The 14,091-nt window shown below is 40.1% G+C and overlaps 1 protein-coding gene across 1 annotated transcript; it reads left to right on the forward strand.

The window, feature by feature from the left end:
* Window positions 1-6,796: 6,796 nt before the first annotated feature.
* mgst3a (microsomal glutathione S-transferase 3a) lies at window positions 6,797-11,740 on the forward strand. The gene is made up of 6 exons (XM_033650027.2): window positions 6,797-7,039; window positions 9,869-9,994; window positions 10,510-10,583; window positions 10,723-10,780; window positions 10,896-10,968; window positions 11,071-11,740. Exons 2-6 carry the CDS (start codon window positions 9,878-9,880, stop codon window positions 11,208-11,210), a joined length of 462 nt encoding a protein of 153 aa, XP_033505918.1. The 5' UTR covers window positions 6,797-7,039; window positions 9,869-9,877; the 3' UTR covers window positions 11,211-11,740.
* The last annotated feature ends 2,351 nt before the right edge of the window (window positions 11,741-14,091 follow it).

The raw sequence follows: 14,091 nt of genomic DNA on the forward strand, positions 1-14,091 counted from the left end.
ATATGTGCAGTGAGGCTTTTACAATAATGTCTGACATGTCAGCCATAGGCAACCAGCCCCCCCAATTGAAAGCGCACCCAATATACAGGCAGCAGATGATGGGACGAGATGAGATGGGACAGGGTGGTCTCAGGCAGCAGTTGTTTTCTCCTCTCTCCAGTCTCAGTATGAGTCCTGAGTCTATTCTTGGTTCTCTGTGTAGGTGTTGAAGTGCTGAATCAGACTCAGCATGATGGAGGAGGAGGAGGACAGATGTGCCGCTGACAGTCCGTGAAAGAAACTACCCCGAGTCGACAGTCAGCAATCGGCTGCACGCTGACCAAACTCACTCTTATTCCCTTCTCTCACGCACATCCACAAAATGAAGTTGAGCCTCTCTCTGGTCTGTGTTCCCCATTGTCAAAAATAGAGCAGGAGGCCTGTAGGCATGTATAACCTAATGCTTTTTCACACTTGCCATCCTGTGGACTGAACTAATCCACACAGCTGTTTTGTGTCAAGGATGTTCAGTGACTTTATGAGGACATCTAGTGACGGATACTTGGTAATGTTTTACACGATGAGCAAGTGCCATGCAGTAATCTTCTTACAGACTTTATTTTCTGATGCATGGTTTGGAGCCTGACTGGTAATTACCCCAGACCCATGCTTAGGAGGGACTATCCAGATTTACCTACTTTGTTATTTTGGATGGCATATAAAGCACCAATTTATTATATAACTCTTGAACAAGCAGTTGAAATGAAATAGCTTCCCAAAGTTGCCAAAGATAACAGACGTGCCAGGCTAAAAGTGGGTAAAAGTGTATAAAATAGTGCATGGGACATATAGAATATTTCCACTTGGTGAAGGAATGGTGCAGCCATGGAAAACACAAAGTCTCAAGCTTGAATATTTTACTAAATATCATATGGCTTCATTGAGATGTTGGAACAATATGATTGTGTCAGACTGGGTAAAAGAAGATGGGTCTAACAGACTTTTACTTAAGTATTTTTCAACCCATGTTTTTGTGTCTAAGTGACTAACAGAGACAACAGTTTTTGAAACTAGTCCAGTATTGAGCAACAGCACTGCAGAAAGCAGCAGTAAAACAGGCTGCAATGTCATCACTTGGGGCATTTGTTGCACCGTCAATTTATGTTCACTAAAACTGCTTGTTTTTGCCACTGACAGGCTCAGATTGTTATTATTAGTGTCTGACAACATTATGGAAAGGATCCCTACAGAGATAGACCGATTTGTTAACGAGTAAGATCCTTTTTGTTTGAAAGGAAACAGCCCTGAAAATCACGATTGCTAAACCTACCAGACTCCATTTAAATAAACGGTCATTTTATTATCATCAAACAGACTTCCTTTAAAGTTGAAAAAATAAAATAAAACTCACAAAACTTGTCTTGATTTGTCTTTTCACTGTTCCAACTATCATCAGCTCTGGTTTGGTTTAAATAAACCTTTAATTCACCCACTTAGAAGTGAAATATGCTGGCTCTATACACACTAAAATTACTGATTATTTAAATGGAGTCTGGTGAGTTTGGAGATGGCGAGATGGGGCTGTTTCTGGTTAAACAAAAAGGATCTTACTCTTTAACAAAAAGGTCTATCTCTGTAGGGATCCTTTCCATAATGTTGTCAGACACTATTAATAACAATCTGAGCCTGTCAGTGGCAAAAACAAACACTTTTAGCGGACATAAATTGACGGTGCAATAAATGCCCCGAGTGGTTACATGGCAGCCTGTTTTTGCCGCTGCTGTCTGCATTGCTGTCGGTCAATACTGGTGAAATTTAAAAAACTGTTGTCTCCATTAGTCACCCTTCAAGATCCCTACAGAGATAGACCTTTTTTGTTGAAGAGTATGATCCTTTTTATTCACCCAGAAACGGCTGTGAAATCACTATCACCAAACCCACCAGACTCCATTTAAAGAAACAGTAATTTTAATGTGTATGGAGCCAGCATATTTTCAAATCTAAAGGAATGAATTTCAGGATTATTTCGACCAGACCAGGGCTGATGATAATTGGAACAGTGAAATGACAAACAAGGATGAGTTTTGTGAGTTTTATATTGTTTTTGTCAACTTTGAGTGACATGTCTTTTACAATATTAAAATGAATGTTTATTTAAATGGAGTCTGGTGGGTTTGACGATGGCGATTTCAGGGCTGTTTCTGGTTAAGCAAAAATGATCTTACTATTAAACAAAAAGTTGTATCTCTGTAGGCATCCCTTACATAATGTTGACACTTAGAATAACAATCTGAACATATCTGTGTTTAAAACAAGCGCCCAGTAGCTCAGCAGGTGGAGCAGGCATCCCATGTACAAGGCTCTGTCCTTGCTGCAGCGGCCACGGATTCGATTCCAATCCACAGCCCTTTGCTGCGTGTCAGTCCCTCTCTTTCTCCCCTCTTTCACAGTAATAACCTGTGTCAAATAAACGCATAAGCTAGAAAAAAATCTTTAAGAAGCACTTTTAGTGGTCGTGAATTTAAGGTGCACAAATGCCCTGAGTGGTTACACTGCAGTCTGTTTTGCAGCTGTCGGCTGCAGTGGTGTTGCTCAATACTGGACCAGCATCAAAAGCTGCTGTCTCCATTAGTCACATGGACACAAAAACATGGCAAATAGGAAATAGGAAATTGGACATTGGAAAATATCAAACTCACCCTTTAAAGTCTCTCAATGGGAAACACAAGGGCGAAACTTTATTGAAAAAATTTTATTGTGTCAAAGAATAGACCTTAAAAACACTAACTCGTCTGCACAATTTGGTGCTGACAGCAACCACAACTTTGAATACAGGAAGTAGTTCTGGCTTGGAGGCACATCCACCTGTTGCCTTGACAAATGTTGCCATCAGGCAAAACTCATCTCTTAAATATACAGGCTACATTTTCCCCCACTAAACCATAACCTTTAGCACCTTTGATCAAACCCTCTCCTTTGACCAACATATCAAACACATCACCAAAACAGCCTTTTTCCATCTCAGAATCATTGCCTGCCTCTATCCATCCCTCTCCATGTTAGCTGCAGAGAGTCTCATTCACGCATCTATCACTTCCAGACTGGACTTTTTGCACTGTCATTCTACATATGACAAATGAATTACAAAATGTAAAGGAGAAGCCCGGCCCTCTGTGAGACGAGGGTGTATATTTGTTTTTGGTAATACCCTGGCCTACAGCATGTCGGTCACCTTACTTGCAAGGACTTGTCTCCCATATTTATCTCCATGGTCAATCTGCATTCAGAAAACCTGTTTTGGCTATAACAGTGACTGGCATGTGGGTTGAACTACTGTACCTCAAACAAGTCTTGACACATTAGAGGTCACCCAAAGACAAAAAAGACATCAGTTTCCCACAAGTTCATCTGAGTTCAGTCTCATGTCAGCAGCTCATGCAGTATTCAGCTTGGGTCTGCTGAACAAGAGACACCACTAATATTAGTTTGCATACCTCAACTTGACCTGATTTGTGATGCAGGAAACTCTTGACTGTCAGATCCCTGGTCACCTCAACGGAGGGCAGATTTTTTGGATGCCTACAATTTACCAGGATCAGAGCCCTGGTATTGTGAACCTGCTCATTGGCATGGTGTTACTGAACTTCAAAGGGATGAAGCCATCATTGATGTTATCACTTGCACCTGCTATGCTGTTATGCCAAGGCGAAATGTCATTCATAAAAAAGGATTAGCTCTGCAGTAAAAGTTGACACTGTCAGATAAATATCTCTGACAGTCACATAAAAAAAAACTATTTTCCATGCAGATGGACTCTTAGACCCATCACTTTAAATCTGCAATATCTAATGATAAATAACTATAAAAAAAATCTATTAATGATACATCTATGAAATGAAAGAAACCAGAGAGGAGGTGACTATATTCATGCAATCACCTCATCCTCTTCAAATCCAATATTCCCTGCAATGTATTTTATGAGATAACACACATATACGTATATATATATATATTTCCTTTTGTAATAAGTTTCTGAAAGGGAAGCCACTGCAGCTCTGGTTCCCCACCAGACATTGGCTTAGGATGTCTAAAGATCAACCAATGTCTATTTGGGACCACCTTTTGTCACAGGTGTTGGAAGTCTGTGAATTTTCACATCCAATACTCTCAGAATTTCATCTGCATTAATGTGTGAAAGTGAATAAAGCAAAACTTTATGTTTTATACTACACTGCTCAAAAAAATTAAGGGAACACTTAAATCACACATCAGATCTTAATGGATGATATATCGAGCTGCACGGTGCTGGGCTGTGAGCTCAGGTCCCACTAGAGAACATGGGGCCCTCATGCCACCCTCGTGGAGTCTGTTTCTGACAGTTTGGTCAGAAACATGCACCAGTAGCCTGCTGGAGCTCATTTTGTAGGGCTCTGGCAGTGCTCCTTCTGTTCCTCCTCACACAAAGGAGCAGATACCGGTCCTGCTGCTGGGTTGATGCCCTTCTACAGCCCTGTCCAGCTCTCCTTGTGTAACGGCTGGTCTCTGGTCTCTCCTCCATGCTCTTGAGACTGTGCTGGGAGACACAGCAAACTTTCTTGCAACCACACATAAAGATGTGCCATCCTGGAGGAGCTGGACTACCTGATTGGGCTGCAGGTTTCACCTCATGTTACCAGTAGTGACAAGGACACTAGCAGAACACAAAACTAGAGAACAATCAGTGAGGAAGGAGAGAGCAACTGTCTGTGGCCACCACATGTAAAACCATTCCCTTTTGGGGGTTTTCTTGCTTTTGCCTTTCCATTGCACCTGTTATCACTTCCATTTGCATCGAAGCAGCTGAAACCGATTAACAATCACTTGTGCTTCCTAAATGGACACATTGATATCCCTGAAGTTTAACTGACTTGGTGTTAGACTGTGACCATTAAGTGTTTCCTTCATTTGTTAGAGCAGTGTATTCTATATCCTTTGATTATTGTTTTTATTCTCACTCTTTCTCTCTCTGCCGTATCTCTCGTTCTGTGCGTGTAAAACTGTTAGATTGTTGTTATGTAAAAATGTCTCATAATCTCGTGGGACGGGCCAGAAATGGCAGGGAACTAAAATAAAAATGAAATGAATAAATGATTATTCATGCATTGATGTATGAGTTGCATAGCTGGTGGAGCTAATTTAGACAATTTTATATAGGCCCACTGGCAGTGTTAAACTACATGTGAATATGAAATTAGAAGTTTAATTACATTTTGCAGTAGCTACATTGCAGTGATTCGAGTAGTTAAATTCATTTTTTGACACTTTTCTGTAGTTAACTACTGAGACTGCATCTGCGATAGCTGTGGCCCGAGGCATTATGTTTTCAGGTTGTCTGTTTGCTACTCTTGTGACCACAATATCTCAAGAACACACTGGGTCAGAGATACATTACAGTGTGCTAGAAAAGATAAGGTTTGCGTTACAGGAACCTGCAGTATATGGCAACCTTTAATTACATATCTGTTTGAACAGCTGTGAGGCTGTGGTACTGCTGGTGGCATGTGTGCACACAAACACACACTTTGTCTATTACTGTGATTTTATTTATTTATTTAACCAATGTTTTTTCTTTTATTTAATATGGGGGCACATTATTATTACATAATGGATTTTATCTGACTGTTTGTTCCCAGGGGTGGCTTTTTTGTATACTTGTTTTCTTAAATGTAAAACAGATAAATAAAGTGGGGAAAAAAATAAATGTGGTGTCGTAGAAAGTAAATATCTCTTGCTGAAATAAAGTTAAAGAGAGGCAGAAAATAGGGTAACTAGCAACAAAGTTGTCAGATATAAATGTAGTGGAGTAGAAAGTAAATATTTATTGCTGAAATAAAGTAAAGTTGAGGTATAAATTAGGCTAATTAGCAACAAAGTTGTCAAATGTAAATGTAACGAAGTTAAAAGTAAATATTTCTTGCCAAAATAAAATTAAATAGAGGTACAAAATAGGTTTATTGGCAACAGAGTTGTCAAATATAAATGTAGTGGAGTAGAAAGTAAATATTTATTGCTGAAATAAAGTAAAGTTGAGGTATAAATTAGGCTAATTAGCAACAAAGTTGTCAAATGTAAATGTAACGAAGTTAAAAGTAAATATTTCTTGCCAAAATAAAATTAAATAGAGGTACAAAATAGGTTTATTGGCAACAAAGTTGTCAAATATAAATGTAGTGGGGTAGAAAGTAAATATTTCTGGCTGAAAAAATGTGAAATAGAGGTAGAAAATAGGGTAACTAGCAACAAAGTTGTCAAATATAAATGTCACGAAGTTAAAAGTAAATATTTCTTGCCAAAATAAAATTAAATAGAGGTACAAAATAGGTTTATTGGCAACAGAGTTGTCAAATATAAATGTAGTGGGGTAGAAAGTAAATATTAATTGCTGAAATAAAGTAAAGTAGAGGTAAAAAAAAAAATAGGCTTATTAGCACAAAAGTTGTCATATATAAATGTAGTGGAGTAGAAAGCAAATATTTCTTGCTGAAATATAGTGAAGTAGAGGTATAAAATAGGTTTATACTGGCAGCAAAGTTGTCAAATATAAATGTAGTGGGGTACAAAGTAAATATTTCTTGCAAAAATATATTTAGAGTGGAAGAATAAATCAGTATAAAATGGAAAGTACAAGCAGGCTACCTCAAATGTTATAATAATAGGAATCCCCCTGTTTCAGCTGGTTACCAAGGCAACGCGCGTACATGACAGCAGACCTGCGGTTTACTGCGCATGTCCGCTGAGTGGAACTATATTTGAGGAACTGTTTCTATGGAGCATTAAAGCGGTCGCTCCCGTGACGTTTAGCACAGATTAGCTGTTAAAGTTAACGAGTTAATAATCAATCTAATGACAGACGGTATCTGTAGTACAGTCAGACGGTCACCACGCCCACACTGTGTGTATATGACTGTTACGTAAGCCTCGACGCACACGGACACAAGACAAGGAAACTTCAGTGTAGTCTGTCAGTCTGTGTCTTCACGTGAGAGCTGCAGCCGTTAACCTCGTCCAGTGCACCTGTAAGGTAACTAAACCCTGCTCTTTTTATGAGTTGTGTGATTTTACTCCGTGTTTCCTGTCAGACGTGTTGGTGTTACGTTTATGGCGTCGCTGGAATCCTCATTTGACCTTTCATTTTTGAGGCGTCCTTGCTCTCAGCCGCTGGTTTCGCAGCCTCTTTTCTGCTGTTTGGCGAATTTCTTCATCAGTTGTTTGATTGAGGGCAAGAAAGCACACACATGCAGAGTGTTTTGCATTTATATCTATTATATAGCAGCATTTTCTGTTGCTTTTTTCCCCTAAATGGAGCTAACTCCTCCCTGTTTCCTACCTCGAACAAAATAATCAGACTGAGGCCAAAATCAAGTACAACTTTCAAAGTTAGTTGAAAGCAGAAAGGGGCTGTTCGTTATTTATGAGGGGTGGTGCAAAAAGGGGAAAGCAGGTCAAATAATTTCTTTTTTTCTGTTTTTTTTTTGGCTCATTTTGGGAGGGGCATTCAAATTCAAATGGTTTATTTTACTTATTTTATTTAACCTTTATTTAACCAGGCAGAATCATTAAGAACGAGTTCTTATTTACAATGATGGCCTGACAAGAGGCACAAGCTTCTTGAGGGGGAGGGGAGAGAGGGCTGTGAAAGAAAAAGGATTGTTATGTGGGAAAAAGGGGAGTGCTGCACTAGGTCAAGGGTGTTTTCACATATAGTCTTTTTAAATAAACAGTCCTCTAAAAGTGCACCAAAAAGTGGACCGACAGAAAATGGACTCAGTTATTTTTGTGTGCACATTGTCAGTTCATTTGAAAGAGGACTCAGTTCTCACTCTGGTCCACTTAAGTCCTCTTTCTGTTCACACGATAGCCTGTATAAACAATATATATTAACATAGCTTTGTTTTTACTTTGATGCTGCACTGCAGTGCGGTTTTTAAAGGGATAGTGCACCCAAAAATGAAAATTCAGCCATTATCTACTCACCCATATGCCGATGGAGACCCTGGTGAAGTTTTAGAGTCCTCACATCCTCACGGTGATTGGCGGGGGGAGCGGCTAGAACACCTAATGGCAGACGGCGCCCCAGACTAACGTCCAAGAACACAAAATTGAATCCACAAAGTATCTCCATACTGCTCATCCGTAGTGATCCAAGTGTGCTGCAGCCCTGACATAAAAAGTTGTTTTGAAAAATGTCATATGAACTCTGTTTTTAGCCTCACTGTAGCCTGTAGCTCTGACTGCTTCTCTGTGCTCCGTGTTCACGTGTGCACGCCTGCGCGCACTTGTCTGAAGACTTTGAAATTGAGGAGGAACAGCATTTCTTTGTTGAGCTGTATTTGTTTGAGCCCGAGTATACGGACGGAACTCAGGCTACTGGACGAAGCAGCCACCGCAGCTCATGAGCCTCAGCCAGCCGCAGAATACCGGAGTCGAGCACTGGAAACCTGGTGGTGTAGTTGTTTCAAATGCAAAGCAATGCCAACGGATGAGAGTCTTTGCTGCTCAAACTGGGAATTGGTGATGCCTGCACTTGAGAATCTGGCCATCAGTACTGACGAGACTGCTGCTCTTCAGAGACCGCGCATCACCGATCACCGTGAATGCGGAGCACAGAGAAGCAGTCAGAGCTACAGGCTACAGTGAGGCTAAAAACAGAGTTCAAATAACGTTTTTCGAAACATCTTTTTATGTCGCGGCTGCAGCACACTTGGTTCACTACAGATGAGCAGTATGGAGATACTATGTGGATTCAATTCTGTGTTCTTGGACGTTAGTCTGGGGCGCCGTCTGCCATTAGGTGTGCTAGCTGCTCCCCCTGTCGATCTCTGCAAGGGATGTGAGGACTCTAAAACTTGACCAGGTATTTTTTTATATATTTTACTGCAGATGCCGGGCTGGTTTGAAAGGCATGTTTTCTTTACAAATTGCCAACATTACACCATTTATCAAAGCCAGAAACTGGAAAAGCAGATATTATCGTCAGATTTTCAAATTACTGACAGTCTTTGGATACATAATGTGTGACAAAGGGAAAATAAACAATTGTTTCCTCCTACAATCGCTTTCTGTTTTCTGGTATTTGGGATCAAATTTACTTTGTGCTTTCTATGACTGTTTTCCTTCAGAAGTTTAATCTTTTTCTCCTTTGATCAAAATGGGTTTATTGTCTTCTGTTCTTCTGCCATTTTTTGTATTAACTATAAGCCAACTTTGTGAGACGATAACAGGCATCACAAGCGTGAGTCCAAGCAAACAAACAATCTCCATGGAAACTTTTACCACTGTGAAATCTCTTTCAATGCAGTCAATGAGTGAACCTTTTTCCTATGTATGAGTGAACCTTTTTCCTGTGCCACTATGCAAGTCCCTCAACTAAGGAGAAAATGAAGCCTTAAGTGTCATGCTTAAGGAGAAAAGCCCCTGTGTATGTTTCTGAGCTAATTCATATCCACAAACCCTCCCGTACCCTTAGATCCTCTTCTGCAATCCAGCTCACATCACCATCTGCCCAGTTGACTACCATGGGCTCTAGAGCCTTCAGCTGTTCTGCCCCCCGCCTCTGGAACGCTCTCCCCCACGACATTCACAATATTGACTCCCTTCCATTTTCAAATCCTGTCTAAAAACACCTTTTCAAGCTGGTATATTCAGATTCACATTTAATGGTGACCTGCGCTGATGATGACTTTATGATGATGATTTTATACCTAATATTTATAATTATGAATTTTGTCTCGTCCTGAATTGTTTGACTAAATGATCTATGGACACATTGCTGCCGTGTCTGGTAAGGTGTCCTTGAGTCCTCTGAAAGGTGCCTATTCTAATATGGCTGTTTTATTTTTCCTGTGTTTAGTTTGCCAGGATGGTTGTGCTTTCCAAAGAGTATGGATATGTGGTGCTGACTGGCGTTGCCAGTATCATAATGGTCGGACATCTGGCCTATAAAGTTGGCAAAGCCCGCAAGCAGTACAATGTCCAGGTAAGCAGAGGCATTGGTGTTTAAATATATAACGTTGATAAGATGAACATGGGGTAATTAGTCTTGTTTAAGTTATCCCTTAGTGACACTGGGTGGATTTTTTTGACTGCACAATTAAAAAGAAAGTGAGTTATATATGTGTATAATCTTAAGTAAATTACTTGAGCTATGGAGAAGGGGTACGACAACATAAGCTCTTCCACCTCCTTTTCAGACATGTAAATATTTAATGATTTATGAGAATATGAATGTTGAGTATGCTTCAGGATTATTGTTCATTTTATTTGTTATTCTTGTTTTGTTTTTTGACATCAAATTAAATAAACCAAATCAAAACAGAAAAAAATAGCAGAATAAACTCTTCCTTCTCATTCATACTGTTTAAAAACCTGCACCCACACATTCAAACAGCACCACTCTACGCCTTGTTTGAATAGTTTCATGGCTGGGCGGTGCCGTCTGTGGCTCATGCACTTCAGAATTGCTTGTACAAACAAACTTGTCTTGCCTTGCAGTATCCTCAGATGTACAGCGACGACCCGGAAACTGGGACCATTTTCAACTGTATCCAGCGTGCACACCAAAACACGTACGTTTGAGCTGAACTATGAGCAGCACAACTTCACTTAGCACACACTGCTGCACTGATATTGTGCCACGCTCTCATGACTCATAGTAACAATGAGAAAAGAGGTGAAAGTTAACATGCTGTTATAACCTCTCAACAGCCTGGAGATCTACCCCGCCTTTCTCTTCTGCCTCACAATTGGTGGTGTGCAGTGTCCTGTAAGTTTGTTTCTGCATATAGCACCAACATACATGCACACAAAATCTGAGTAATACTATTTTCATTTCCTTATAAAATCCTGTGTTACCTTTCTTGTTTGTCTGGTTACCACAGCGTGCTGCCAGCGGACTTGGAGTTATATGGATCATAAGCAGAGAGGTGTACGCCCATGGATACTCCACAGGAGGTAAGAAAATGTTGGGACCTGCTTTTGTAACATAACACAAGGTGCACAGGTGCAATTATTATTATTATTATTATTATTATTAATACAATTCATCCCAACCAGATCCTAAAAAAAGAATGCGGGGAGCGTTTGGCAACGTCGCTTTGCTTGGGTTGATGCTGACCACCGTCAGCTACGGCCGCCACCTGCTCGGCTGGACGGGACCACGGTTCCACCCCTTCCGTCACCTAGACTGTTGCTAGTGAGGAAGTCTTCAGGATGATCTCACTCAGTCATTTACCTTATCATCAAAGCCATTCTATATAACCCATATACCTTATAACATGTGTGCTAACCTCTGACCAGTTTAACGTTTAAAGTCAGGTGAAGATCTTGTTCTGAAGTGACCCGACTGGTTCTCCAGGAAGGGAAATTCTTTATGTAGGATGCTGCATGGGGTGTATTCACTAGTTGGCACTCCCACAGCATGCAAGATCTGACAGTTTGTCTTGATAGGATGTTCAACTCCACCCTGAACTAAGTTGGCCCCATGACATGAATTATCTTTCATATTTTTGCAACTAACAAATGAAGATGTAATAAAATGGGGCGTTTAAGATTGATTGACTTTGTGACAGATGTTTGTATCAGCTTGTCTGAAAAAGTTAGATTTTGCACTCCTTTGATTATCTTTTTTATTTTAATTTTTTTTTTGGATGTTTTTTTCTCGTACTGAAAACAGGGTTTTGACTGGTCACACTGATGATATTAAATGTTATACATTGGTTATAAATAATCTTGTGCCGGTTTCATTCAGAGTTGAATGGGTATTGATTGAATGTGGGCTTGGTTAACACTAGTGTGTTTAAGGGAGCGGCTTACTTTTTAAGCTGAGATACTGTTCAAAGTTCACGTTACTTGTGTAGGCAGGTGGATTTATATCTCTGCAGAGCAGTTGGCCTCAAAGCCAGCTATAAAGAAAACGCCTGTCACACAGGTTACAATGACACAGCATTAAAGCTTAAAGGGACAGTTTACCCTGAAATCAAAAATACAGATTTATCTTCTTACCTGTAGTGCTATTTATCAGTCTAGATTGTTTTGGTGTGAGTTGCAGAGTGTTGAAGATATCAGCCATAACACTGTGTGCCTTTCTCCAGTATAATGGAACTAGATGGCACTCAGCTTGTGGTGCTCAAAGTGCCAAAAAATCCATTTGAAAAACTCCAGAAATCATGACCTGGTTACTCAAGATAATCCACAGACCTTGTTGTGAGCAGTTTCATGTAGGAACTATTTTCTTTCTACTGTGCTACACCCGCCAACCGTATCACTGCACAGAAGGAAGCATGCATCTACTCATGGGCTAGAGGCATGTGCTCATGACAGCACAAGATGTAAACATTAATGGCGCCCTGCTCGCATAAATGGATCATTTAACAGGCCTACAGGGCACAGACCCAGAGGCCCCCCTGACCTTCACCTGCAAAATGTCATGAGAGGTATGAAATAAATACAAAAGGGTAAAAACAACCAAGAGATAAAAACTGACTACAAAGAGACACAAAACAACCCAAAGAAGACAGAAAACAACTTTAAAGAGATACTAAATGATGACAAAGATACCCAAAATGACGACGAAGATACATAAAAAAAAACTGTGAGACACAAAATGATGACAAAGATACATAAAACAACTATGTAAGGCACAAAATGATGACAAAGAGACACAAAATGACGACAGAGGCACAAAATGACTACAAAGAGGCACAAAATGACGACAGAGGCACAAAATGACGACAAAGAGGCACAAAATGACTACATAGAGGCACAAAATGACGACAAAGAGACACAAAATGACTACAAAGAGACACAAAATGACTACAAAGAGGCACAAAATGACAGAGGCACAAAGTGACTACAAAGATACATAAGACAACCATATAAGACACAAAATGACCCCGAAGTGACACAAAACGACTTTAAAGAGATACCAAATGACGACAAAGAGGCATAAAATGACTACATAGAGGCACAAAATGACGACAAAGAGACACAAAATGACTACAAAGAGACACAAAATGACTACAAAGAGGCACAAAATGACAACAAAGAGGCACAAAATGACAGAGGCACAAAGTGACTACAAAGAGGCATAAAATGACTACAAAGATACATAAAACAACCATATAAGGCACAAAATGACCCCAAAGTGACACAAAACGAATACCAAGAGACACAAAATGACTTCAAAGATGCATAATGACTACAAGGAGACACAAAATGACTACATACAAAATTTCTACACGTACATGCAAAATACCAAAAACAAAAACAATTTAGGTGGTGTTTCTCTTTAATGGCCTCTTCCTCAGCTGAGCTGTAACATTAGCCAGCTCAGTGATGCTAGGTGAGCTAGCAGAAGATGCTTCCCTCTGTGCAGCGATACAATCGGAGGGTGTAGTTCGGAAGAAAGAAAGTAGTTTCTACATGAAACAGCTCACAACAAGGTCTGTGGATTATCTTGAGTAACCAGGTCATGATTTATGGAAAGAGACATTGATGTTAAGTGTTTTAAACATATTCTTGTGGTGCTTTGAGCACCACAAGCTGAGTGCCATCTAGTTCCATTAATAGATTTTTAATAATAACTAGATATCACACACCAAGATGGCGCCTATTGCTGGAGTTGCTCGCCTGGGCCATACACCAAAAAAGTTTTTTCGCTTCCAGGGTAACTTCCTCAGTATGCAGCCGACTGAATACAGTTGTGTTTCTCTCACTGAGTCCTGGCTCTTCTAGTAGACTTAACATTGGGATGTCATGGATTTTAAATTGCTTTTCTCAGCTTGAGGAAAGTTTTACATATATAAAGCCATCATGTATTAAAAATCCAGAGTAGAAAGATTAAAAAATGCCCTTGTTTGAAGTCTGAGGTGTCCTGTCAGCAGTTTTACGGACTCTATGGTGGTCCATAGGGAAAATTATTTTTGGGCTGCAATACCGCGAGTGGCCACTGGGAAAAATTTGCTGCAAGGCTGAGCAGCTTTACTGGGGGCCTGGCTCCATTATATTTAAGAGAAGGCAGATATCGCCTGGGGTGAACTGTCCCTTTAAGAACTCACCCACATATCATAGCTGTAA

This window comes from Epinephelus lanceolatus, chromosome 12 (genome assembly GCF_041903045.1).
Source record: "Epinephelus lanceolatus isolate andai-2023 chromosome 12, ASM4190304v1, whole genome shotgun sequence".
NCBI classification, from domain to species: domain Eukaryota; kingdom Metazoa; phylum Chordata; class Actinopteri; order Perciformes; family Serranidae; genus Epinephelus; species Epinephelus lanceolatus.

What these genes read in the sequence shown, in the direction of transcription:
- mgst3a (XM_033650027.2), top strand. Translation starts at nt 9,878, where the DNA reads ATGGTTGTGCTTTCCAAAGAGTATGGATATGTGGTGCTGACTGGCGTT. An exon ending in CAGCGTGCACACCAAAACAC is followed by an intron (nt 10,584 to 10,722) that starts GTACGTTTGAGC and finishes ACCTCTCAACAG; the next exon opens with CCTGGAGATCTACCCCGCCT. An exon ending in CCATGGATACTCCACAGGAG is followed by an intron (nt 10,969 to 11,070) that starts GTAAGAAAATGT and finishes CATCCCAACCAG; the next exon opens with ATCCTAAAAAAAGAATGCGG.